The sequence below is a fragment of the Salmo salar genome, chromosome ssa03 (assembly GCF_905237065.1).
Source record: "Salmo salar chromosome ssa03, Ssal_v3.1, whole genome shotgun sequence".
NCBI classification, from domain to species: Eukaryota; Metazoa; Chordata; class Actinopteri; order Salmoniformes; family Salmonidae; genus Salmo; species Salmo salar.
The window spans coordinates 17,394,865-17,419,364 of NC_059444.1; the positions used below are offsets into that span (position 1 = coordinate 17,394,865).

At 43.0% G+C, this 24,500-nt stretch overlaps 1 protein-coding gene across 1 annotated transcript in view; it reads left to right on the forward strand.

The window, feature by feature from the left end:
• LOC106598776 (dihydropyrimidine dehydrogenase [NADP(+)]) overlaps positions 1–24,500 on the forward strand; it is an 81,044-nt gene that overhangs the window by 5,565 nt on the left and 50,979 nt on the right. Inside the window, 1 exon segment of the mRNA XM_045716021.1 lies at positions 1,196–1,276. Within this exon segment, the coding sequence (XP_045571977.1) occupies positions 1,196–1,276 (81 nt within the window).

Here is a 24,500-nt window from a genome sequence, read left to right on the forward strand (position 1 = left end):
CAGCGACACTCCCCATCCAACCTGACAGAGCTTGAGAGGATCTATAGAGAAGAATGGGAGAAACTCCCCAAATACAGGTGTGGCCTCGCTTGTAGCCTTATATGCAAGAAGACTTGAGGTGCTTCAACACCTTTGGCAGCATAAGTATTCAGAGTAAATGGTCTGAATACTTATGTAAATAACATATTTTTTTGGTTTTTTTGTAATACATTTGCAAAAATGTCTACAAACCTGTTTTTGATTTCTCATTATGGGGTATTGTGTGTAGATTGATGAGGGAAAAAAATATTTAATACATTTTAGAACAAGGCTGTAACGTAACAAAAAGGGAAAAAGTACTTTCCGAATGCACATTATCAAGCATATCACACATTATCCAGATACTAATTGTTAACACTTGGTGGTCTATAGCAGCTTCCCACAAGAATGGACTTTAGGTGAGGCAGATTTACATTTGAAGCTCAATTTATTACATACCAAATGTGAGGTAGGGATTTTTTTATATCGGCATTTAAATGTACATATCAATTATCAGAGTGCCTCAAGGTGTGTTTGATGGTGGAGGCAGGTGAAATAAAATTATATATGCATTAGCTTTAAATGTCTCCCAACCCACTCCGTATCCAACTCCCATCCACTCTCCACTGAGCTCCCAAATACCTCCCTGCTCTTTAATCTAAAATGGGCCTACTGTGCTGGCTGTATTTACTCTCCCATTGTGCATCATTAAGAGGATTAAGTCAGTGAACAGTGTATAGGCCTGAACTGTATTAGGTTATTAAATAAAGGAAACAGCTTATGGTGAACTTTGTCGACGGAATAAAACGGATCCCTATAGATTCCCTTCAGATAATGTAAACCGTGTCGCGTTACTATGTTAAATAGCTCAAATTAATCATCCTTATTTGAAACAAGAATTTATAAGAGGCCTGTATCTTTGGCTATAGTGCATTACTCAGTGGTGTACTCATCCTAAAAGGTCATATATAAAACCGCATTCCATTGCTATGGTACATTATAATGAAGAAGTGCGCAATGCGTTCAGATTTTATAGTATTTCTTCTGCCTCTGTTTCTTGGGATGGACTCGTCATCTACAGTATTTAATATATATCTCTATCTCTCTCTCTCTTTTCCTCTCCTCTCTCTTTCTCCCTCTTTCTCCCTCTCGCACTTACCCCTCTCTTTCTCCAGAGCTGTGGGAAGTTGGAGAACAACTTTGACGATATCAAGCACATGACTCTAAGCGAACACTGGGCACTCTGTGAGGCGTTCAGGTGAAAGGAGGAGGAAATGAGAAAAGGGGAATGGGTCGCCATGGAAACGTCACCATCGCAATAACAGGAGTGGTGATGGAGGGGTTTGGGGGGGGGTGTTCTTAGTCATTCCTAATTATTGGGGGAACAAATTAGTTTTATAGTCACCATTCAACCTCTCCCTCTCGGAGGGATTCATTTTTCTGTAGGGGAACGCCAAGATTGGCTACACGCTGTAAAAAAAAAGATGTTTCATTTGTTGAAAATAATGCTTATGTGGAGTCCCCAGGCAATATCGGAGTACTTTAAGCATTGAATCATAAGGGTGTTTGCAATTAGAGCTTGAGATTTATTTAGCAGTCATTGGAAATCACAGGAGGGAGACCTTTGACATTGTGACAAGATTGCCAATCTGTTTTCTCGTGTGAAGACGGTTGCTTTTTTAACACATGGCTAGGTATATCGCGGACTGATTTCATTCCACGGGGACAAATGACATGAACACATCTCAAAGTCTGTCGTAAGTAGAAGTACATTTAATTACATTACCAATACATATAAATAGACTGTTCATACCAACTCATTTCAAGCCATTTTCAGTAGCATACAGTACTGCATATGGTGAGGTTTTTATACTTGTGAATATAATTGGAGCAGCCAATAATACTTTCCAAGATTCATAGTTTTGAAACAAGATAGCAGTAGTACTTTTCTATGGAACATAATTTGGGTCTTTGCGTGTCAAAAAAGATACATGTCAAATAACACTATTTGACACGTCAAATAAGCTTGTTGACCAATCAGGACCTGAATATGATCGCACATAATAATTTAACATGTTCAATAATTTTGTACGTAGTTATTACACATTGATTACACTATCACTCCTATTTCATATGTCACAGCAATTCACCGATACCTATGCTATGATGCTGTTAAAGTTTTGTCTTGCGCACCTGCCGCTGCAAGCTCTGGGACAATGCTAGTCAGAAATAAAGCTAGCTAGCTAATGGATGCAAACAATGTTCTCCCCCAAAAAGATGGCAAAACGATATCATCTGTTTCAGTAGCTATAGTTAGCTAGCTAATTATGTAACGAGGTGTCATCATCTAAAATACCCCTCATTTTTAAAACTGTTTTTGTATTTGGTTGATGATAGTCGGACCCGGTCCAGTCAAGCCACACTAGCCAGATGAAGCTAGCTAGTTGTTCACAGTGTTTCCCATTAGCGCCAGTTGTTGGCTAATCAGCCGGTTACACACTTATTTTCAGGCAGCTACATTTTCCACTTCATATTAACTAGGCTACTTTTCATTTAAAAGTTTCAATTCGCTAGTCCGTTGAGCCCTCTCCCGGTAGATTGAACGATATGCATCTTCTAGTGATCTTTTACAAAGCGAGCGATGACAGGGAAACGCAGCAGAGGCAAAGTGAGAGGTTTCACTCGCCAAAATCTGTCCAAAATAAGCCTAATGCGTTTCTATGGGTTTATGTTGTACCTAAACTGCCTTCCCACCTTTGGGACAACGACTCCCATTGTTTAGGCGGAGACATAAACATATTGTCATTATATACAGATCTCTGGTTGCAGTTTATTTACACGGCGGAGGGAGAAAGAGCAAGATGCTCGTGAATTTGCACGTCCTATGTAATGTAAGTAGTAACGATGAGTCTAAATCCAATAGCCTAATTATTGTTTTCTGACACAATCATTGATCACATAGCCAGCTACGCAGAGTCGTGGCGCCAAGTAGGCCTAAGATATTTACTGTGTGTTGATTGACAACTGAACAGCAAGTGTTGACTAGTTTATAAAAGTGTCGAACTGACTGAATAAAGTCGATCCCTATATCCCTTTGTCATTCATAAATCATGAAACGGGGTTATACACTGAGTATACAAAACATTAAGAACACCTGCTCATTCCATGACAGACTGACCAGGTGAATCCAGGTGAAAGCTATGATCCCTTATTGATGTAACTTGTTAAATCCATTTCAATCATTGTAGATGAAGGGGAGGAGACAAGTTAATGAGATTTTTAAGCCATGAGACAACTGAGACGTGGATTATGTATGTGTGTCATTTAGAGGGTGAATGGTCAAGACAAAATATGTAAGTGCCTTTGAACGGAGAATGGTAGTAGGTGCCAGGTGTAGGGTAGTAGGATCTTCGACTCTGTAGATGTGCACAGACGGGTCTTTCCATGTGATCACATAGACCGTTGAATCCCACAAGTCGGCAAGTTTACCTTTTCCTCTTTCCTTTCGGTTTGCCAAGAGAACTCGGTCCCCAATCTCCAGGGCAGTACCCTTCACTCTCTTGTTATACTGCCTTGCTTGCTTTTTCTGAGCTTCAGTGGTGTTGGCCTGAGCGATCCTGACAGCCTCTCGCAGGTCCTTTTGGAACGAGTCAACATACTCGTCATGAGTCAACACGTCTTCGTTTTTCAGGGTACTTCCAAACATGATGTCCACTGGCAGCCGTGGAATTCGGCCGAACATTAGGAAGAACGGTGCGAATCCTGTCGTTTCGTGTGTGGTACAGTTGTACGAGAAGGTGAGCGTCTGTATCATCTGGGGCCATCTTTCTTTTGCTCTCGCTGGCAATGATCGGATCATGTTTCCGAGCGTGCGGTTGAATCTTTCCGTCTGACCGTTACCCATAGGATGATATGGAGTGGTATGGGACTTTTTGACTCCTGAGACTTGTAGCAATTCTGCGATTAAGTGACTCTCAAAGTTTGCTCCTTTGTCAGAGTGTATCCGCTGGGGAAACCCATAGACACAGAAGAACTGGTTCCATAACTTCTGGGCAACCACCTTTGCTGTCTGGTTCGGGCAAGGAAACGCATGTGCCAGCTTCGTAAAATGATCTGTGATGACGAGTACATCAACGCTCTCTCCATTCCTTCCTTCTGCTGACCAGAAGTCTATGCACACCAGTTCCAACGCTGTGCTGGTCTGAATAGATTCCAACGGTGCCCTAGCCTCTGGCTCCATTGTCTTGCCAACCACACAGTGCTTACAGTAGGAGACATACTTCTTCACTTCCCCTTCCATTCCAGTCCAGAAGAACCTTTGACGTACCAAATGGAGTGTTCTAGTCTGGCCTTGGTGGCCGGCTTCATCATGGGTTCCCCTCAGAACGATGGCTTTAAGGGAGTCTGGCACCACCAGCTGGTACCTCTTCTTGACAACTCTGTCCTTAGATCTTCGGTAGAGGATCTCATCCTTGATTTCGAGTTTATCCCAATGCTTCAGCATTCTCAACACTTGGGCAGTCTCATGAGCCCTCTCTCTCCGCGAAGGTCTCCTCCTCCTCTCAACAAAGTACGCCACTCGGGCCAGCACCTGATCCGCCTTCTGTTTTCTCCGTATCACATCAGGAGAAAGGACTGGAAGAGTAGCCACTCCCCCCTTCATGCTGAGGGATGCTGGCAGAATACTGGGCTAATTGGAATGTGCGCACTGGCACACTCGCATCCCACTCCAGACAGGACTCCAAAACTGCTTTCACCCGTTCAGAAGAGACTTGAGCCAGGATCTCACCACCTTGGATATTGACTGACAGTTTGAATGCGTCCTGGATGGACTCTGAAGTCACATACTCTGGGAACTCACTTGCCTTCCTAGCTCCAACGAATGGCTGTCGACTAAGCAGGTCTGCTGGGACATTCTGGGGCCCGGGGATGTACTTCAAGTCAAAGTCGAAGGGGGCCAGTTTAGAGACCCACCGCTGCTCACAGGCATCTAGCTTTGGTTTCGTCATTATATATGTCAGGGGGTTGTTATCTGTTAGGACTGTGAATCTATTCCCCTTCAGCCAATGGGTGAACTTATCACACACAGCCCACTTAAGAGTGAAGAACTCTAATCTGTGTGCTGGGTAACGGGACTGGGACCTCGACAGAGTCTTGCTTGCAAAAGCTACTGGTCTGGGCCTACTCTCACCCTCAAATGTCTGGCTAAGTACTGCACCTAAGCCATACATTGATGCATCTGTTGATAGGAGAAATGGTCTGTTAACCTCTATGGGCTAGGTGGGACGCAAGCGTCCCACCCGTGGTGCACTCCATCAACAGCAGGTGCATTTCAAGAGCGGCAAATTTGAATCCAAATAAATGTCAAAATTCAAATTTTTCAAACATACAACTATTTTACACCCTTTGAAAGATAAACATCTCCTTAATCTAACCACGTTTTACGATTTCAAAAAGGTTTTACGGCGAAAGCATAAATTTAGAGTATGTTAGGACAGTACATTTACAAGAGTCGTGTGTAATGTTGTGCCAATTCAAAGACAGGCGTCACCAAACCATAAAATCAGCTAAAATTATACACTAACCTTTTACAATCTCCAACAGATGACACTCCTAGGACATTGTGTTAGACAATGCATGCATTTTTAGTTCTATCAAGTTCATATTTATATCCAAAAACAGCGTTTTACTGTGGCGTTGATGTTCAGGAAATCGTTTCCCTCCAATAACCGGCATTCAAGTCAGCACCACAAATTAAATAATTAAAATTAGAAAACATTGGTAAAATATTATATTGTCATTTAAAGAATTATAGATTTACATCTCTTGAACGCAATCAACTTGCCAGTTTTAAAAATAACCTTACTGGGAAATCACACTTTGCAATAATCTGAGCACTGCGCCCAGAAAAATACGCGTTGCGATACAGACTAGCCGCCATGTTGGGGAGATCTAAAATTGAAAATACTATGTAAATAATCCATTACCTTTGATTCTCTTCATCAGATGTCACTTCCAGGTATCACAGGTCCATAACGAATGTAGTTTTGTTCAAAAAAGCTCATCATTTATGTCCAAAAATCTCTGTCTTGTTAGCACATGATCTAAGCCCGCCGGACTTCACTTCATGAACGAGGGGAAAAAATATATTTACGTTCGTTCAAACATGTCAAACGTTGTATAGCATAAATCATTAGGGCCTTTTTTAACCAGAACATGAATAATATTCAAGGTGGACGAATGCATTCTCTTTTATAACGTATTGGAACGAGGGTACCCAACATGAACTCGCGCGCCAGGTGTCTAATGGGCCATCATCGTTCCATGGCTCTTGTTCGGTCAGATCTCCCTCCAGAAGACTCAAAACACTTTGTAAAGGCTGGTGACATCTAGTGGAAGCAATAGGAAGTGCCAAAATATTCCTCAGCCCCTGTGTTTTTCAATGGCATAGGTTTAAAGGTAATACAACACATCAGGTATCCACTTCCTGTCAGAAAATGTCTCAGGGTTTTGCCTGCCAAATGAGTTCTGTTATACTCACAGACACCATTCAAACAGTTTTAGAAACTTTAGGGTGTTTTCTATCCATATATAATAAGTATATGCATATTCTAGTTACTGGGTAGGATTAGTAACCAGATTAAATCGGGTACATTTTTTTATCCAGCCGTGCAAATACTGCCCCCTAGCCCTAACAGGTTAAAGTCTGGGTGAGCCAGCACGGCTTTTTGGGAGACAGCAGCTTTTAGCTTCTCCAGCGCCTCCCCACATTCAGAAGTCCAGTCTTCAGGTTTCAGACGTTTATGGGCCATGCCATGAGGTTTTCCTTTTTCTCCTTTCCGCTTACTTTTCTGTCCTGCAATCAGACGAAACAGTGGTTTGGCTAAACCTGAGAAACTCGCAATGAAGTGGGAATAATAGTTTGCCATACCAAGAAATGATCTGACCTTGGTGGGTGAAGGTGTTTTCCCATCATTTTCCATCAGGTCAGCTGCTGTGATGTCGTTGATTGCAGACACTTTTCCTGGGTCGGTTGCAATGCCCTCTGCCGTGACGATATGGCCTAAAAACTTGACAGATTTTCTGAGGAGGTAACATTTTTTTGCGCTAGCTTCAGGTTGTGTTCCTTAAGGCGGGAGAACACCATTTCGAGACGGTCCAGGGCTTCCTGCTCAGTCTTCCCGAAAACCAGGAGATCATCCAAGTAGCACAGGAGGGACAAGTAGTTCTGGTCGCCGAAGATCGAGGTCATCATTCTGGCGAATGTTGCTGGGCTGTTACATAACCCCTGAGCCATTCTGTTGTACTCAAATAAACCCGTGGGTGTTGTGCACGCTGTGTACTTGCGGTCATCTTCATGTATGGGGATGTTGTAGAATCCCGAAGTCAAATCCATAGTACTGAAGAAGCAGTTCCCCCCCAAAGCAGCGAGAGCATCGGCTTGATGGGGCAATGGGTATGCATCTTTCTCTGTCCTCTGGTTCAACCATCTGAAATCAGTGCAAATTCTCAACTCTCCTGACGGCTTCCAAACCAGGACAAGGGGGGAGGCCCACTCACTACTGGACTTTCGGATGATGCCCCGCTCCTCCATTTCCTCCAGCGTCTGTCTCAGTTTCTGGTAGTCGGATGAAGAGACCCTCCTGTACGGCAGCCGGAAAGGCTTTTCATCTTTGAGTCGGATACGGTGGATGACATTCTTCGCTTCTCCACAGTCAAGTCGGTCCCTGGAGAAGATGCCTTCATACTGAGCAATAAGGTCCACTAGTTTTCCTTTCCACATGTCAGACACTTCACAGGACTCTATGTCAACTTCTTTTAAGCCCAACTCTTCCAACTTTTGTAGATACTCTTTCTTTGCCCTTTTTCCACCAAATGAACATCCTTCCCCAGCTTGGGTGACATTCTGAAGGGCAGACTGGACCTTACTGGGGTTCTCAGCATGGCTGGCATAGAGCTCTAGGTCTTCTAGGGCTAGGCATGGGTGCACATCGGCCAACTTGGTGTTACGGCGGAGAATAATAGGGTGGTCCAACATGTTGATCACTTTCATGGGGACCCACTTGTCACCCCTCAAAGGACATACAGTGCGTCCTACTAGGACATTTCTTGGTGCAGATCGTGCTGTAGTGGCCTCTATGACTACAGTACTACCGACTGATAGCGGTACCTTTTCTTTCAGTTTTCCCCAGACCAAATGTTCATGTTGAGGCATGAGAGTCACACTCTGCTTGAGCATTACAGTTCCCACTTTGTCTGGTATTTTGTCACCGTGCCAACGGTTCACGTTGGCTAGCATGCTGAGTAAAAGTCCATGTGAATCTCCTTTGGCAGGTTTGGAGAGGCTGTCCCAATACCACTTTGTTTTCTTAACCTGTTGCATTATGTGTTTTATGGCGTTCGATCCAACTATCATGTCATCTGTCTGTCCAGGTACAACTAAAACAGACACTGCCATCTTGCAATCTAAAAGATCAATGTTCAAGTCATATTCATACTTAGGCTGTGCCTGGTTGCCCCCACAGCCTACAAGAACTACTTGAGTTGGCTTTCTAGACTCTGGTTTTATCACATTACATCTCAGAAGTGTGTCTTCAGCTGACTCACTTAACGTGCAGGTCATAGACCCACTATCTATCAGAGCTTGAAGTTCTACAATTTCTTGCACCATTACTGGAACATAGAAAAGACTGTCATTACTCTCTATTTTTGGATAAATCACCTCGGTTTTCATTGTGTTTCCAGTCCTTATATCTGTAGTGTTCTGTGGAGGTGTAACATGTTCGCCCACACCGCCCCCCTCTTGGCGTGAGCATGTTAGTTTAAAGCGGGGCCAGGGGGAGCCTCGGCGGTTGCCTCTCCAACTTGTTTTCTTGCTGGACATTCAAAGCCTCTGTGGCCTGTCCTGTGACACTTGAAACATAACCCCTCCTTAAAGCAGTGCGACTGAGTTGAATGGTCTGAGGCCTTACAAATTGTACAGGGACCAGCAGCAGTATTAGTTTGTGGCGTTCTGGCTGAAGTTCTCCTTTGATTTTGTTCCTGGGTTGACAGGAGCTTTTCCAGGAGAGAAATCACTTTGTTCAATGGAGCCTGATCGCTGTTAGTGGGTGTGGCTGAATTATTTTGACCGACTGCTTGTTGTTGAGTCATACACCAAGCGTCGGGGGTCATCACAACTTCTACCTTGGCAGTACTTTGCGCCCTGTGTCTGGCTGATTGTTTGTCTCGGTGATGGCTGTCAATCATTGCCTGCAAATCTCCAACGGTCCAATTTTCAATAGGCCTGCACCTAAGAGCGGCATATAGTGCCGGATCAGGGCAGTGCTTAACAAACATCATGGTCACCTCGTGACCTAGATCATCCACTCTTTTTCCCTGTCTTTGCAAGCACTCATTGGCAAGGTCAATTGCTTTGTTCAGTCTAACCCAATAATCCAAGCAGCTCTCTGCCTGTCTTGGTAAGGTTTCATAGAAGTATCCTAATGGGATTGTTGATGAGATTGCCTCTCCAAAGTGCTGCCTCAAGATATTGTATATGGCTTCAGGATCTCTGCTTATGTTAACAAGGGGGTTTCCACGGAGCCCAATTCTGACTATGTCTTTAGCCCGCCCCATTAGTCTGTCCTGTATTTCTTGCCCCTGTTCTGATATACTGCATCCCTTCTTTTTCAAGTAAGCTTGCATAAGTTCTTGCCATTCAGTTACTGTGCACCGGTCTGTGCTATCACCCCGGAAGTGTGGTGGTTCTCTGACGTCTGACTTCAGAATTAGGTTGACCTTTGACCAATCAGGTATTTCTACTATTGGTTGGGGAGGGGAAGTGCTTGGACCAGCCCCTGCTAGACTAGCGGCAACTTGATTACCTATTTCACTGCCCAGTTGTTTGAGTAACTCTGCTAGGGCTTGCAATTGTGTTCGGTTCTCATTTTCTCCCCCTACGGCCTTCTGGGACTCTTCACTGTCATCGTTGCCTGGTTGGCTACTGCTAACATGCTCTGGTTGGCTACTACTGACACTTGGCACTCTAGTGTCGACTGCTGGGTATCTAAGAGGACTGGCTCTAGCACTATGTTCCCCCATACTGGCCAACTGAGCCCCCCGCCCCACCCCAGTGGCCATACCTTGTGAACCTCTCACAGTAACACCAACCGGAGTAACATGTACATTGTTATCACCAAAACCTGATATGTCTTCTCTCTCCTGTTCTGTAATCTCACACAACTGAGGCATATGCAACATATTGTCCAAAGTTCACCTTGCCCTCAAATGTTTTAAACGTGTGATGTCGATCCAGTTCTGTTTAGGGGTCCCCCGGCGATCTGCTGCAGCTGATCTGTTGATCCGGTCACGGCACCAATCTGTAGCGGGTTTCTTATGCACCACAGGAGAACCAAGAAATGAAGAGCGACACCACGGCTGTCTTTTAGGCTTTTATGTTGATCTGCAATAGTATTATGAAAAGACAGGACAGGAACACATCAGTCTCCAATGCACCACCTGACAAGTTGTTCTTTCTCTCTCAGTGTTTTCTCAGACTGAGGAGAGCGGGATCTATGGGTAGTACCAGGGTGTTAGTAGGTGACGTAAGCACCCAGATAAAATAAAATACATTTAATGAAACAAAACCTGAAGATGTTAACATCATTCAGCTACTGTAGCTGCCTACCTAACATCAACAGGCATCACCAGTAGCGCAACAATTAAAATTAGAAACCAAAAGTAAAGTTCCTGGCGATCTGACTCCCCCCTTCTGTCTGAACTTGGAACATTCCTGTTCGCGGGCTTTTGGCCACTGACCCTCAACCTGATTGTTCTGTTCTGCGTTGTGTACTATTCTAATAATTTGAAGTTTGCTGGAATAACCATTTTAACTCTACTACACAGGCGCACCGGTTTGTTTCAAGAACTGCAATGCTTCTGGGTTTTTCACACTCAACAGTTCCCCATGTGTATCAAGAATGGTCCATCACCCAAAGGACATCCAGCCAACTTCACACACCTGTGGGAAGCATTGGAGTCTACATCGGCCAGAATCCCTGTCGAACGCATTTCCACCGCTTGTAGAGTCCATGCCCGACGAATTGAGGCTGTTCTGAGGGCAACTCAATATTGAGAAGGTGTTCCAAATGTTTAGTATACTCAGTGTATGTCCATTGTATCGCATTGCTACAAGTAAACCAAATCATTTCCTAGGTTTCCTTTCCTAGGATGTCGGGGCTTGTCAGACAGTGACGCTAAAGTGAGTGACTCTCCTTTCATCAGTCAGTGAGTGTAACCAATCGAATCGCATCGGTGAGAGAGCCATTCATTTGGCTCCGTGATTTGCATTGGCTACTGGTAGGCCTAGGCTTTTTGGCGATTATCTGTAGATAAATGAAAACATTGAATTAAAACATCCAAAGAAGATAGTGAATCATCACTGCAGGATCAATAGGTAGTGGAGAGCCTCATTCTGGTTTAAATATGATAAATAGGTTCCTCGTGGAATAAAAGCATTAAAACAGTATTCAGAAATGTATTGACCTTAGTAGGGAATCAACTAAATGTTTAGAAAATTAATTAATTTGCCCAGGTTTATCATAAGACATTAACATAATGCATCAGTGATTCATACTTCCTGCAACTTTCTGAAGAGGCAATGGGAATGCACCTCCCTGTGTGTGTGCAGTGCGCACATCTACTACTTTGCGTATCGGTTAGCGATGCTGCTAATGAAAACAGTTTTCTGGTAGATGAAAGGCTTTCTCAAAAACCTTTTCAATTGAATGTTAACTGCAAAGTAGCCTGGAAAAGCGGAAACCTGGAAAAACTAAACTTTTAGATATTTTTCAAGATAATTTGGGCTATTTACTTTACTTATTTATTTTTTTATAAAGAACAAACATCATGGGGCAATTCATATCTTCCAGTAAAACTGTAAATAAGAAATTAATCTCTTTAATCTCAAGATTAGACAGGTTAAATCTTAAAAAAGGTTTAATGTTCCCTTAGAAAATAGTCCTGATCATATCTGCCTAGACCTACAAAATACACTGAATTCATACATTTTCAGTAATTTATAAGTCATGTCTTTCTACAAAATACCACCCAAAAAATTCTACACTCCAATGCCAAGAGTGTGCAAAGTTGTCATCAAGGCAAAGGGTGGCTACTTTGAAGAATCTCAAATTTAACATATATTTTGATTTGTTTAACACATTTTTGGTTACTACATGATTCCATATGTGTTATTTCACAGGTTTGATGTCTTCACTTTTATTCTACAATGTAGAAAATAGTAAAAATAAAGAAAAATCCTTGAATGAGTAGGTGTGTCCAGACTTTTGACTGGTACTATATATTTATTTTTTTATAAAAATAAAAAAAACATTGTTGGACATAAAACACTGCAAAAACACCAGGAAGTGATTTTAATTTTGGAAATATTTTACCAAGTGTTCCCACCATAATAGAGAGACAAATGTAAGCATCCCAGGCTGTGTTACAACCGGCTGTGACCGGGAGACCCATGAGGCGGCGCACAATTGGCCCAGGGTCATCCGGGTTAGGAGAGGGTTTGGCCGGCCGGGATTTCATTGTCCCATCACACTCAAGCGAATCCTTGTGGCAGGCCGGGTGCCTGCAAGCTGACTTCGGTAGCCAGATGGACAATGTTTTCTCCGCCAGATTCGTGCGGCTGGCTTCCGGGTTAAGCGAGCAGTGTATCAGTTTGCAGTCTACAAATTATTTGTCATTATGTTCCGGACCCACGACCATGCACAAAAACAGCCCGCAGCTGTTCACACTGATCAAAAAATATAAACGCAACATAAAACAATTTCAAAGATTTTACTGAGTACATATAAGGAAATCAGTCAATTGAAATTAATTCATTAGGACCTAATCTATGGATTTCACATGACTGGGAATACAGATATGCATCTGTTGCTCACAGATACTGTAACAACAAAAAAAGGTAGGGGCGTGGATCAGAAAACCAGTCAGTATCTGGTGTGACCACCATTTGCCTCATGCAGCGCGACACATCTCCTTCGAATAGAGTTGATCAGGCTGTTGATTGCGGCCTGTGGAATGTTGTCCCACTCCTCTTCAATGTCTGTGCGAAGTTGCTGGATATTGGCGGGAACTGGAACATGCTGTCATCCTGGGCTTTCGTGGTTACATGTGGTTATGAGGCCGGTTGGACACACTGCCAAATTATCTAAAACAACATTGGACGTGACTTAGAGTAGAGAAATGAACATTCAATTCTCTGGCAACAGCTATGGTGGACATTCCTGCAGTCAGCATGCCAATTGCACGCTCCCTCAAAACTTGTTGCGTGGGGCAAAACTGCACATTTTAGAGTGGCCTTTTATTGTCCCCAGCACAAGGTGCACCTGTGCTATGATCATGCTGTTTAGTTAGCTTCTTGCTATGCAACACCTGTCAGGTGGATGGATTATCTTGGCAAAGGAGAAATTGTCACTCACAGGGATGTAAACAAATTGGTGCACAAAATATGAGAGAAATAATATTTTTGTGCATAAGGAACATTTCTGGGATATTTTATTTCAGCTCATGAAACATGGAACCGACACTTTACATGTTGTGTTTATATTGTTGTTCGGTGTAGTTGATGAGCCATGCATTAGAATGTGCTAGAGGCCACCAAAATATAGTTATTTCGGGGATGCCTGGCTGGCTACTTTTTCTATTTGACTGGCTCATCTATCTACTTGTGGAAAACACTGTTGTCATAACGTTAGCTTGGGCTAACAGGGCTAGGTAGATGGCTAGCTTGTTTAGTTTGTTATCTATCTGTTGGACAACTGAGCCTTTAAAAAAAAAATTCTGCACGTTTGATCCTGATCTCATGTCAAATGCTCACGCAGTTGTTTTCCCATTCGGTCGAACAAATACTAGCTTATTTTGTGCACCAATTTGGCTTTCTCTGCCATAACCGTGTTCTGAACACCTCCATAACAAAGGTCATGTGGTTTGGTAAGAAGAATGGCCCTCTTTCCACAGGTGTTATTACTACCTCTGAGGGTTTAGAGCTTGAGGTAGTCACCTCATACAAGTACTTGGGAGTATGGCTAGACAATACACTGTCCTTCTCTCTGCACATATCAAAGCTGCAGGCTAAGGTGAAATCTAGACTTGGTTTCATCTATCATAATTGTTCTTTCACCCCAGCTGCCAAACTAACCATGATTCTGATGACCATCCTACCCATGCTAGATTACGGAGACGTAATTTATAGATCGGCAGGTAAGGGTGCTCTCGAGCGGCTAGATGTTCTTTACCATTCGGCCATCAGATTTGCCACCAATGCTCCTTATAGGACACATCACTGCACTCTTTACTCCTCTGTAAACTGGTCATCTGTGGCTGCTTCGCGTGATGTATTATTATCTCTACCTTCTTGCCCTTTGTGCTGTTGCCTGTGCCAAATAATGTTTGTAGCATGTTTTGTGCTGCTACCATGTTGTGCTGCTGCCATGTTGTGTTGCTACCATGTTGTTGTCATGTTGTGTTTCTACCATGCTGTGTCTTTTTTTTCATGATGTGTGTTTTGTCCAATATTTTTATTTTATTTTTAATCCCCCCCGTAGGAGGCCTTTTGCCTTTTGGTAGGTCGTCATTGTAAATAAGAATTTGTTCTTAACTGACTTGCCTAGTTAAATAAAGGTTCAATAAATAAATAAAATATATATATTACCATTGCAGTATCGTAAACACATAGTAAACACATTTCGGCCTTTGTGCGTGCTCGTTTGCAGACTTTTGTACTGACTGCAGTGGTGGCACTTGGCTTGTGCATGCAAATTCAGCACACACAACATTCTATAATAGCATTTTGTTATTTGACGCGTCATATTAAAAACGTATTCGACGCATCACATAGTGATATTTACGTGTATCTTTTTTTTTTACACATAAAGACCCAAACATCTTTCCATTCTTTTCACACAGTGCTTTTAATCAAAACCTATCGGAACTGTTTTGAAACGGAAAGGGAACTTTATTCTTTTGGACTATGCTTCTCTCTGTTTGCTGAGTCAACACAACCAGAGTAGTGGGAAGGTCAGTTGGGTTGTAAGGTAAAGCTATGGCGTTGTGACATCTAACTTTTCCAGCGTATTGAGCAATTTGTACTTCTGTTAAACGTGCAACAGACTTATGTGTTTCCATGGCTGATTCCATAACACCACACGGCATACATAGGCCAAAAGTCATCCCTATTTAACATGTTACTAACATTTGTTTTCCTTTCACAGTAGGGGATGAGAGTTGGGAATAGAGAGAGACAAGAGAGACAGACACACTGGTGGCAGTGCACGCTGTGGTCTGTACCAAGGTCTATACTGTGTTAACCCAGCTAAATGTCATAGTATCTGTGTGAGTGGGCTAGGATCTTCCCCGCTGTGAGGGACCTGCAATGCTTATGAAAAATGCAGGTTCCCTGACAGCTAATAATGTCTGACATCAAAGTCCAGCCGGCGTGCCTTCATCTCTCCGTGGCTAAGGAAGGGATGGAGAGTCAGAGGGAGGTGGGGGGGAGGTGATCCTCCTAGGGTAGAGACTAGGGAGATTGAGTGGTGTGTGTGTGGGCGCGTGTGTGTTCCTCCTAGGGTAGGGCGATTGAGGAGTTGAGGGTGAGGGACGGGGGGGTTGTGGGGCTGGTGGGGAGTGTTGTCAGGGGCCACGGACTCCTGCGGCTTGCTGACACCCTGTTCTCATTACTTATGTTGAGTCATCCACGATCCAGGAAGTGGATCCCTTGTTAAGGCCTGGGCACCATTAGTTCTCAGCAACAGGTTTGTGCAATTACCGACACAGCATACAGACACGGCTTAGGGTGAGGTGGATTGGGCATGGGTTGTTTAATGAAGAACTCTATGCAAACTTGTTAGAAACCGGATAAAAGAGTGTACATGCAGAGTTTATTTCCAAAACGCTACTCTCTTAGAAAAAAAGGTGCTATCTACAATTTAAAAGGGTTCTTCAGCTGTTCCCATAGGAGAACTCTGAAGAAACAATTTTGGTTCCAGGTAGAACTTATTTGGTTCCAGGTAGAACCCTTTCCACAGAGTTCTACATGGAAGCCAAAACAAGTTCTAACTGGAACCAAAAAGTGGTCTAACTTGAACCAAAAGGGGTTCTCCAATGGGGACAGCTGAAGAACCCTACTGGAAACTTTTTTATAAGAGTGTATATCCACCAATTTTCCCATTTGTGTTTTTCATGAGAAATGAGTGCTTATGGCTACCTTTATATATGTGTAAAATATTACTGTCCTCAGGATTTTTATTCATACATGTCAGATGTGTGTTACTATCAATCCATTGTTTGGATGGAATGGAATGTTCGTATTCCGTATATTTAACATATCAATTCAACAGATCACAAATCTAGCCTTATGCTAGTGTTTTGGTTAGAGGTAGGTCTTGTCCCAAATGGCACCCTATTCCCTAAACAGTGCACACCTTTTGACTAGTGTGGTCCCGTGTGGCTCAGTTGGTAGAGCATGGTGTTTGCAACGCCACTGGTTGTGGGTTCGATTCCCACGGGGGACCAGTACGGGAAGAAAATGTAAGTCGCTCTGGATAAGAGCGTCTGCTAAAATGACAAAAATGTAGAGCCCAGATCTCATATTACAGTATTGATACATTTTATATATATATATTAATATTGATGTCACAAATGTATAGTTTCTACAGTTCTTTTCGTCACATTTGACTGTGTAAAACATTGCAGTGCTAGCTACTTTTTCTCTGAGAGTTATGCAGATTTATCTTATTTTGCTACAAAATGTTATGGTTTTATTTCAGAGAGACAAACAATCTAGTGATAGGTTTCAAACAAATACATCTCTGTCATTTAACAACCCTATGCCACGATTAGATGGGGGGGGGAAACACATCAATCTCTTTCATAAATTCAAAAAAATAATTGTAAAAAAAAAATCTGAAAATCGATATGTAGCGTTTTGGAATGAAACTCTTCACATGTATCGTATATATACAGTACAAGATAATGTTATGTGGTGTGTAGTGTATTGTCAACCATCAGTGTCTTTCTGTAGAGGGCTCGCCATTTGGCTCATTTTTCTGTCATCTCTTTTTTCCCCTTTATAAAAATCAACATTGAGTATTTGAAGCCGCTAAGGACCCTGTGACCAGACAGAAAGGCTTTCAACACAGAGACACTGAAACCCTGGCAATTGAAGTAAAATGCGATCATTAGTCCCCGAGACATTACATTGTCGCTAATTAGGAAGAGCAACACATCGTCTTCCTCAAAGACTCCATTAGGCTACCGACTGAAGTCCCGTACCTCTCTTCTTCCCTCCTCTCCCCTCCACTCCTTCCTCTCTTTGGCATCACACCAGGACAAAGAAACGTGGATTCATTATGAGAAGAAGATAAGAAAGTGTCCCTTTCCACTGCTTTACTTACCAGCACAAGTAGCTAGAGACAGCAGGACGTTGAGAGGAGAGAGAGAGGAGGGGTACTTTAATACTGAAGCCAATCTTAATTGGTCACGTCCTAAGGCAGCTTGTATAATTAAGATGACAGTGCCTGGTTGTGGAGTGGACGGTCTCGAAGGTCTCGTCTCGTCCCTCCAGACATTTGTGACACGCTCCCCAGAGCTCTCATTACAACGATGGCCGACGATGGCTTTTATTACAGGGCCCCTGTCCCATTTGAAGGAGTGAGCGGATCCCCAGAGGCTTTAATCTGTTGAAGCACTTTTAAAGACATTCATGTCCAAGTACTAGTCTGTAATGTTGTGTGCTATTTGTTTAATGTCGAATGATAGTTTTGTGGAAAGATCGTATGCCTTACTCAAGAATACTGTTGTCAGAGAGAGAGAGCTGTAAGTCAATGTCAATGGCCTTCAAGGAACATAAATGTAGTGATATACATTTGTTTTTCAATCAGTATTCTTGTATTGTCTCAGTATGTGGCGTAAAAACTGGCAATATGGTTTGTGATGTCCCTAATACAACCTACAGTATATCTAAAGCTGAACAGTAAAGGATAGCAGCCTTTAAAACAGCCTTAAGGCACAGCTGTAGGCTAACACACACACACACACATACACACCATACCCCCCTACACACCCCAGATTCCCCCACCTGCTACCCAAGATCTCCCTTGTGGGTTGCAGGTGTGGGGTTGGTCCTAGTATTAGAATAGACGGTGTGTGTGTGTGTCTCCTATGACAGGGCCAGACTCAGTGGGCGTTGTGTGCAGCTGGTAGACATTCTCCAGTGTTCCTCTAAGGACTTCCAGTCTACTGCACTGACAGCTCTGACAGCTACAACGACATCCCTTAAGCATGCCATAATCTCTCTCCATCCCTTGATAATATGGGGTGTTTGTGCATCTGTGTGTGTGTGTGTGTGTGTGGGGGGGGGTATATATATAATTTAGACACACACCTGCACATTTTTGTCTAGGCTTACTGAGGCATTGAAGCTATGCCAAAAGGATTCACACAACTGAACCTCAACCTAATTATTGAACAAGGCCCACATTACCCCCTTTGCCATCTCATGTTGCGTTTATATTTTTATTCAGTATATATACATTACATGAACAAGAGTAAAATATGTATTTTTCTACGTTTTTTAAAATCAGATTTTATTAATTGTACGAGTTACTTGATGTGGAATAGAGTTCCATACAGTTATGGCTTTATGTAGTACTGTGCGCCTCCCATAGTCCCATAGTGTTCTGGACTTGGGGACTGTGAAGAGACCTCTGATGGCATGTCTTGTGAGGTATGCATGGGTGTCTGACCTGTGTGCTAATAGTTGAAACAGACAGCTAGGTGCATTCAACATGTCAGTACTTCTCACAAATACAAGTAGTGATGAAGTGAATCGCTACTCTACTTTGAGCCAAGAGAGCTTGACATGCATATGATTAATGTTAGCAGGGGATGAAAGCCATCACACATACTTTTCTTCCACCAGCAGATTATGGTGATAATGTCAAAAGCTGCACTGAAGTCTAACAAAACAGCTCCCACAAACGTTGTATTATTTTTTCTTAGCCAGTCATTTGTATAAGTGCCATATATGTTGAATGCCCTTCCCTGTAAGCATGCTTAAAATCTGTTGTTAATTTGTTTACTGTGAAATAGCATTATATTTAGTCAACTAAATTTTCCCCAACGGTTTACTAAGGGTTGGTAACAGGCTGATTGGTCGGCTGTTGGAATCAGTAAAGGGTGGTCCAAAGCGTTTAACTATCATTCTTCATATAATTTCATATTAGTACAGTTTCTTCTTTTTGTTGTTCAATTTAGTTACATGATTTCTCAATTTACAGTATGTTTGCCAATCGGCCAAGTAGCCAGACATATTTGCAATTCCTTTTGCCTCATCCCTCTCAACCATAACATTTTTAAATTCCTCATCAATCCAAGGGGATTTAACAGTTTTTATATTCATTGTCTTATTGGTTGCAGTGTCTGGTTGCTCCGCGTTAAACACCACAGACCAGAAAATATTATTTACATCTTAAACAAAGGAATCACTATGAAAGTTAATGTATGACGTCTTATAAGCTATATTAGGCCCAGCCTTTGGAACTTTGGTTTTCCTAGATATGGCTATTATATTATGATCACTACATCCAATGTATTTGGATACTGTTTTAGAGCAGATATTTGCAGCATTAGTAAAGATGTAATCAATACATGTGGATGATTTAATTTCTGTGCTGTTTGTAAATACCTTGGTAGGCTGACAGACAGTTTCAAGATTTGTCTTGAGTGGGCATTTTGATGAAAACATTTTATATTTGAGATTCTTCAAAGTAGCCACCCTTTGCCTTGATGACAACTTTACACACTCTTGGTATTCTCTGAACCAGCTTCAGGAGGTATGCTTTTCCAATAGTCTTGAAGGAGTTCCCATATATGCTGAGCACTTGTTGTTTGCTCTTCCTTCTCTATGCAGTCCGATTCATCCCAAACCATCTCAATAGGGTTGAGGTCGGGTGATTGTGGAGGCCAGGTCATCTGATGCAGCACTACATCACTCTCCTTCTTGGTCAAATAGCCCTTACACAGCCTGGAGGTGTGTTTTGGGTCATTGTACTGTTGAAAAACAAAGGATAGTCCCACTAAGCTCAAACCAGATGGGAAGGCGTATCGCTGCAGAATGCTGTGGTAGCCATGCTGGTTAAGTGTGCCTTGAATTCTAAATAAATCACTGACAGTGTCACCAGCAAAGTACCCCCAACACCATCACAGCTCCTCCTCTATGCGTCACAGTGGGAACCACACATGCAGAGATCATTCGTTTTCCTACACTGCGTCACACAAATACACAGAGGTTGGAACCAAAAATGTCACATTTTGACTCAGAACAAAGGACAGATTTCCACCAGTCTAGTATCCATTGCTCGTGTTTCTTGGCCCAAGCAAGTCTCTTCTTAGTTTTGGTGTCCTTTAGTAGTGGTTTTGTTGCAGGGATTCGACCATGAAGGCCTGATTCACCGAGTCTCCTCTGAAGAGTTGATGTTGAGATGTGTCTGTTACTTGAACTCCATGAAGCATTTATTTTGTCTGCAACCTGAAGAGCAGTTAATTGCCAATTTCTGAGGTTGGTAACTCTAATGAACTTCTCCTCGGCAGCAGAGGTAACTCTGGGTCTTCCCTTCCTGTGGCGGTCCTCATGAGAGCCAGTTTCATCATAGCGGTTGATGGTTTTTGCGTCAGCACTTGAAGAAACTTTACAAGTTCTTGACTGACCTTCATGTCTCTAAGTAATGATGGACTGTCATTTTTCTTTGCTTATTTGAGCTGTTCTTGCCATAATATTTTTTATTTATTTTTTATTTCACCTTTATTTAACCAGGTAGGCAAGTTGAGAACAAGTTCTCATTTACAATTGCGACCTGGCCAAGATAAAGCAAAGAAGTTCGACACAGACAACAACACAGAGTTACACATGGAGTAAAACAAACATACAGTCAATAATACAGTAGAAAAATAAGTCTATATACAATGTGAGCAAATGAGGTGAGATAAGGGAGGTAAAGGCATAAAAAGGCCATGGTGGCGAAGTAAATAGAATATAGCAAGTAAAACACTGGAATGGTAGATTTGGTAGATTTACAGTGGAAGTAGAAATAGAAATAATGGGGTGCAAAGGAGCAAAATAAATAAATACAGTAGGGGAAGAGGTAGTTGTTTGGGCTAAACTATAGATGGGCTATGTACAGGTGCAGTAATCTGTGAGCTGCTCTGACAGCTGCTACTTAAAGCTAGTGAGGGAGATAAGTGTTTCCAGTTTCAGAGATTTTTGTAGTTCGTTACAGTCATTGGCAGCAGAGAACTGGAAGGAGAGGCGGCCGAAGGAGGAATTGGCTTTGGGGATGACCAGAGAGATATACCTGCTGGAGCGCGTGCTACAGGTGGGTGCTGCTATGGTGACCAGCGAGCTGAGATAAGGGGGGACTTTACCTAGCAGGGTCTTGTAGATGACCTGGAGCCAGTGGGTTTGGCGACGGGTATGAAGCGATGGCCAGCCAACGAGAGCGTACAGGTCGCAGTGGTGGGTAGTATATGGGGCTTTAGTGACAAAACGGATGGCACTGTGATAGACTGCATCCAATTTATTGAGTAGGGTATTGGAGGCCATTTTGTAAATGACATCGCCGAAGTCAAGGATCGGTAGGATGGTCAGTTTTACAAGGGTATGTTTGGCAGCATGAGTGAAGGATGCTTTTTTGCGAAATAGGAAGCCAATTCTAGATTTAACTTTGGATTGGAAATGTTTGATGTGAGTCTGGAAGGAGAGTTTACAGTCTAACCAGACACCTAGGTATTTGTAGTTGTCTACATATTCTAAGTCAGAACCGTCCAAAGTAGTGATGCTGGACGGGCGGGCAGGTGCAGGCACCGATCGGTTGAAGAGCATGCATTTAGTTTTACTTGTATGTAAGAACAGTTGGAGGCCACGGAAGGAGTGTTGTATGGCATTGAAGCTCATCTGGAGGGTTGTTAACACAGTGTCCGAAGAAGGGCCAGAAGTATACAGAATGGTGTCGTCTGCATAGAGGTGGATCAGAGACTTACCAGCAGCAAGAGCGACATCATTGATGTATACAGAGAAGAGAGTCGGACCAAGAATTGAACCCTGTGGCATCCCCATAGAGACTGCCAGAGGTCCGGACAACAGGCCCTCCGATTTGACACACTGAACTCTATTAGAGAAGTAGTTGGTGAACCAGGCGAGGCAATCATTTGAGAAACCAAGGCTATGGAGTCTGCCGATGAGGATGTGGTGATTGACAGAGTCGAAAGCCTTGGCCAGGTCAATGAATACGGCTGCACAGTATTGTTTCTTATCGATGGCGGTTAAGATATCGTTTAGGACCTTGAGCGTGGCTGAGGTGTACCCATGACCAGCTCTGAAACCAGATTGCATAGCGGAGAAGGTGCGGTGGGATTCGAAATGGTCGGTAATCTGTTTGTTGACTTGGCTTTCGAAGACCTTAGAAAGGTAGGGTAGGATAGATATAGGTCTGTAGCAGTTTAGGTCAAGAGTGTCCCCCCCTTTGAAGAGGGGGATGACCGCAGCTGCTTTCCAATCTTTGGGAATCTCAGATGACACAAAAGAGAGGTTGAACAGGCTAGTAATAGGGGTTGCAACAATTTCGGGCAGATAATTTTAGAAAGAAAGGGGCCAGATTGTCTAGCCTGGCTGATTTGTAGGGGTCCAGATTTTGCAGCTCTTTCAGAACATCAGCTGACTGGATTTGGGAGAAGGAGAAAAGGGGAAGGCTTGGGCGAGTTGCTGTGGGGGGTGCCGTGCTGTTGACCGGGGTAGGGGTAGCCAGGTGGAAAGCATGGCCAGCCGTAGAAAAATGCTTATTGAAATTCTCAATTATAGTGGATTTATCGGTGGTGACTGAGTTTCCTATCCTCAGTGCAGTGGGCAGCTGGGAGGAGGTGCTCTTATTCTCCATGGACTTTACAGTGTCCCAGAACATTTTTGGAGTTTGTGTTGCAGGAAGAACATTTCTGCTTGAAAAAGCTAGCCTTGGCTTTTCTAACTGCCTGTGTATATTGGTTTCTTACTTCCCTGAAAAGTTGCATATCACGGGGACTGTTCGATGCTAATGCAGAACGCCACAGAATGTTTTTGTGTTGGGTAAGGGCAGTCAGGTCTGGAGAGAACCAAGGGCTATATCTGTTCCTGGTTCTACATTTCTTGAATGGAGCATGCTTATGTAAGATGGTGAGGAAGGCGTTTAAAAAAAATAACCAGGCATCCTCTTCTGACGAGATGAGGTCAATATCCTTCCAGGATACCCGGGCCAAGTCGATTAGAAAGGCCTGCTCGCAGAAGTGTTTCAGGGAGCGTTTGACAGTGATGAGTGGAGGTCGTTTGACCACTGACCCATTACGGATGCAGGCAATGAGGCAGTGATCGCTGAGTACTTGGTTGAAAACGGCAGGGGTGTATTTAGAGGGCAAGTTGGTTAGGATGATATCTATGAGGGTACCCGTGTTTACGGCTTTGGGGTTGTACCTGGTAGGGTCATTGATAATTTGTGTGAGATTGAGGGCATCAAGCTTAGATTGTAGGATGGCTGGGGTGTTAAGCATGTCCCAGTTTAGGTCACCTAGCAGCATGAGCTCTGAAGATAGATGGGGGGCAATCAGTTCACATATGGTGTCCAAAGCACAGCTGGGGGCAGATGGACTTGGTCTTTTACCAAATAGGGCTAGCTGACCTCTGTATACCAACCCTACCTTGTCACAACACAATTGATTGGCTCAAACGCATTAAGAAGGAAAGAAATTCCACAAATTAACTTAACAAAGCACACCTGTTAATTGAAATGCATTACATGTGACTTCCTTATGAAGCTGGTTGAGAGAATGCCAAGAGTGTGCAAAGCTGTTGTCAAGGCAAAGGGTGGCTACTTTGAAGAATCCCAAATATAAAATATATATTTGTATTTATTTCACCTTTAATTAACCAGGTAGGCTAGTTGAGAACAAGTTCTCATTTACAACTGCGACCTGGCCAAGATAAAGCAAAGCAGTGCAACACAAACAAAAACACAGAGTTGCATATGGAATAAACAAACATACAGTCAATAATACTATAGAAAAAGTATATATACAGTGTGTGCAAATGAGGTAGGATAACGGAGGTAAGGCAATAAATAGGCCATAGTGGCGAAATAATTACCAAATAGCAATTAAACACTGGAGTGATAGATGTGCAGAAGATGAGTGTACAAAATAGAGATACTAGGGTGCAAAGGAGCAAAATAAATAAAATAGATAACAGTATGGGGATGAGGTAGTTGGATGGGCTAATTACAGGTGGGCTATGTACAGGTGCAGTGATCTATGAGCTGCTCTGATAGCTGGTGCTTAAAGCTAGCGAGGGAGATATCAGTCTCCGGCTTAAGTGATTTTTGCAGTTTGTTCCAGTCATTGGCAGCAGAGAA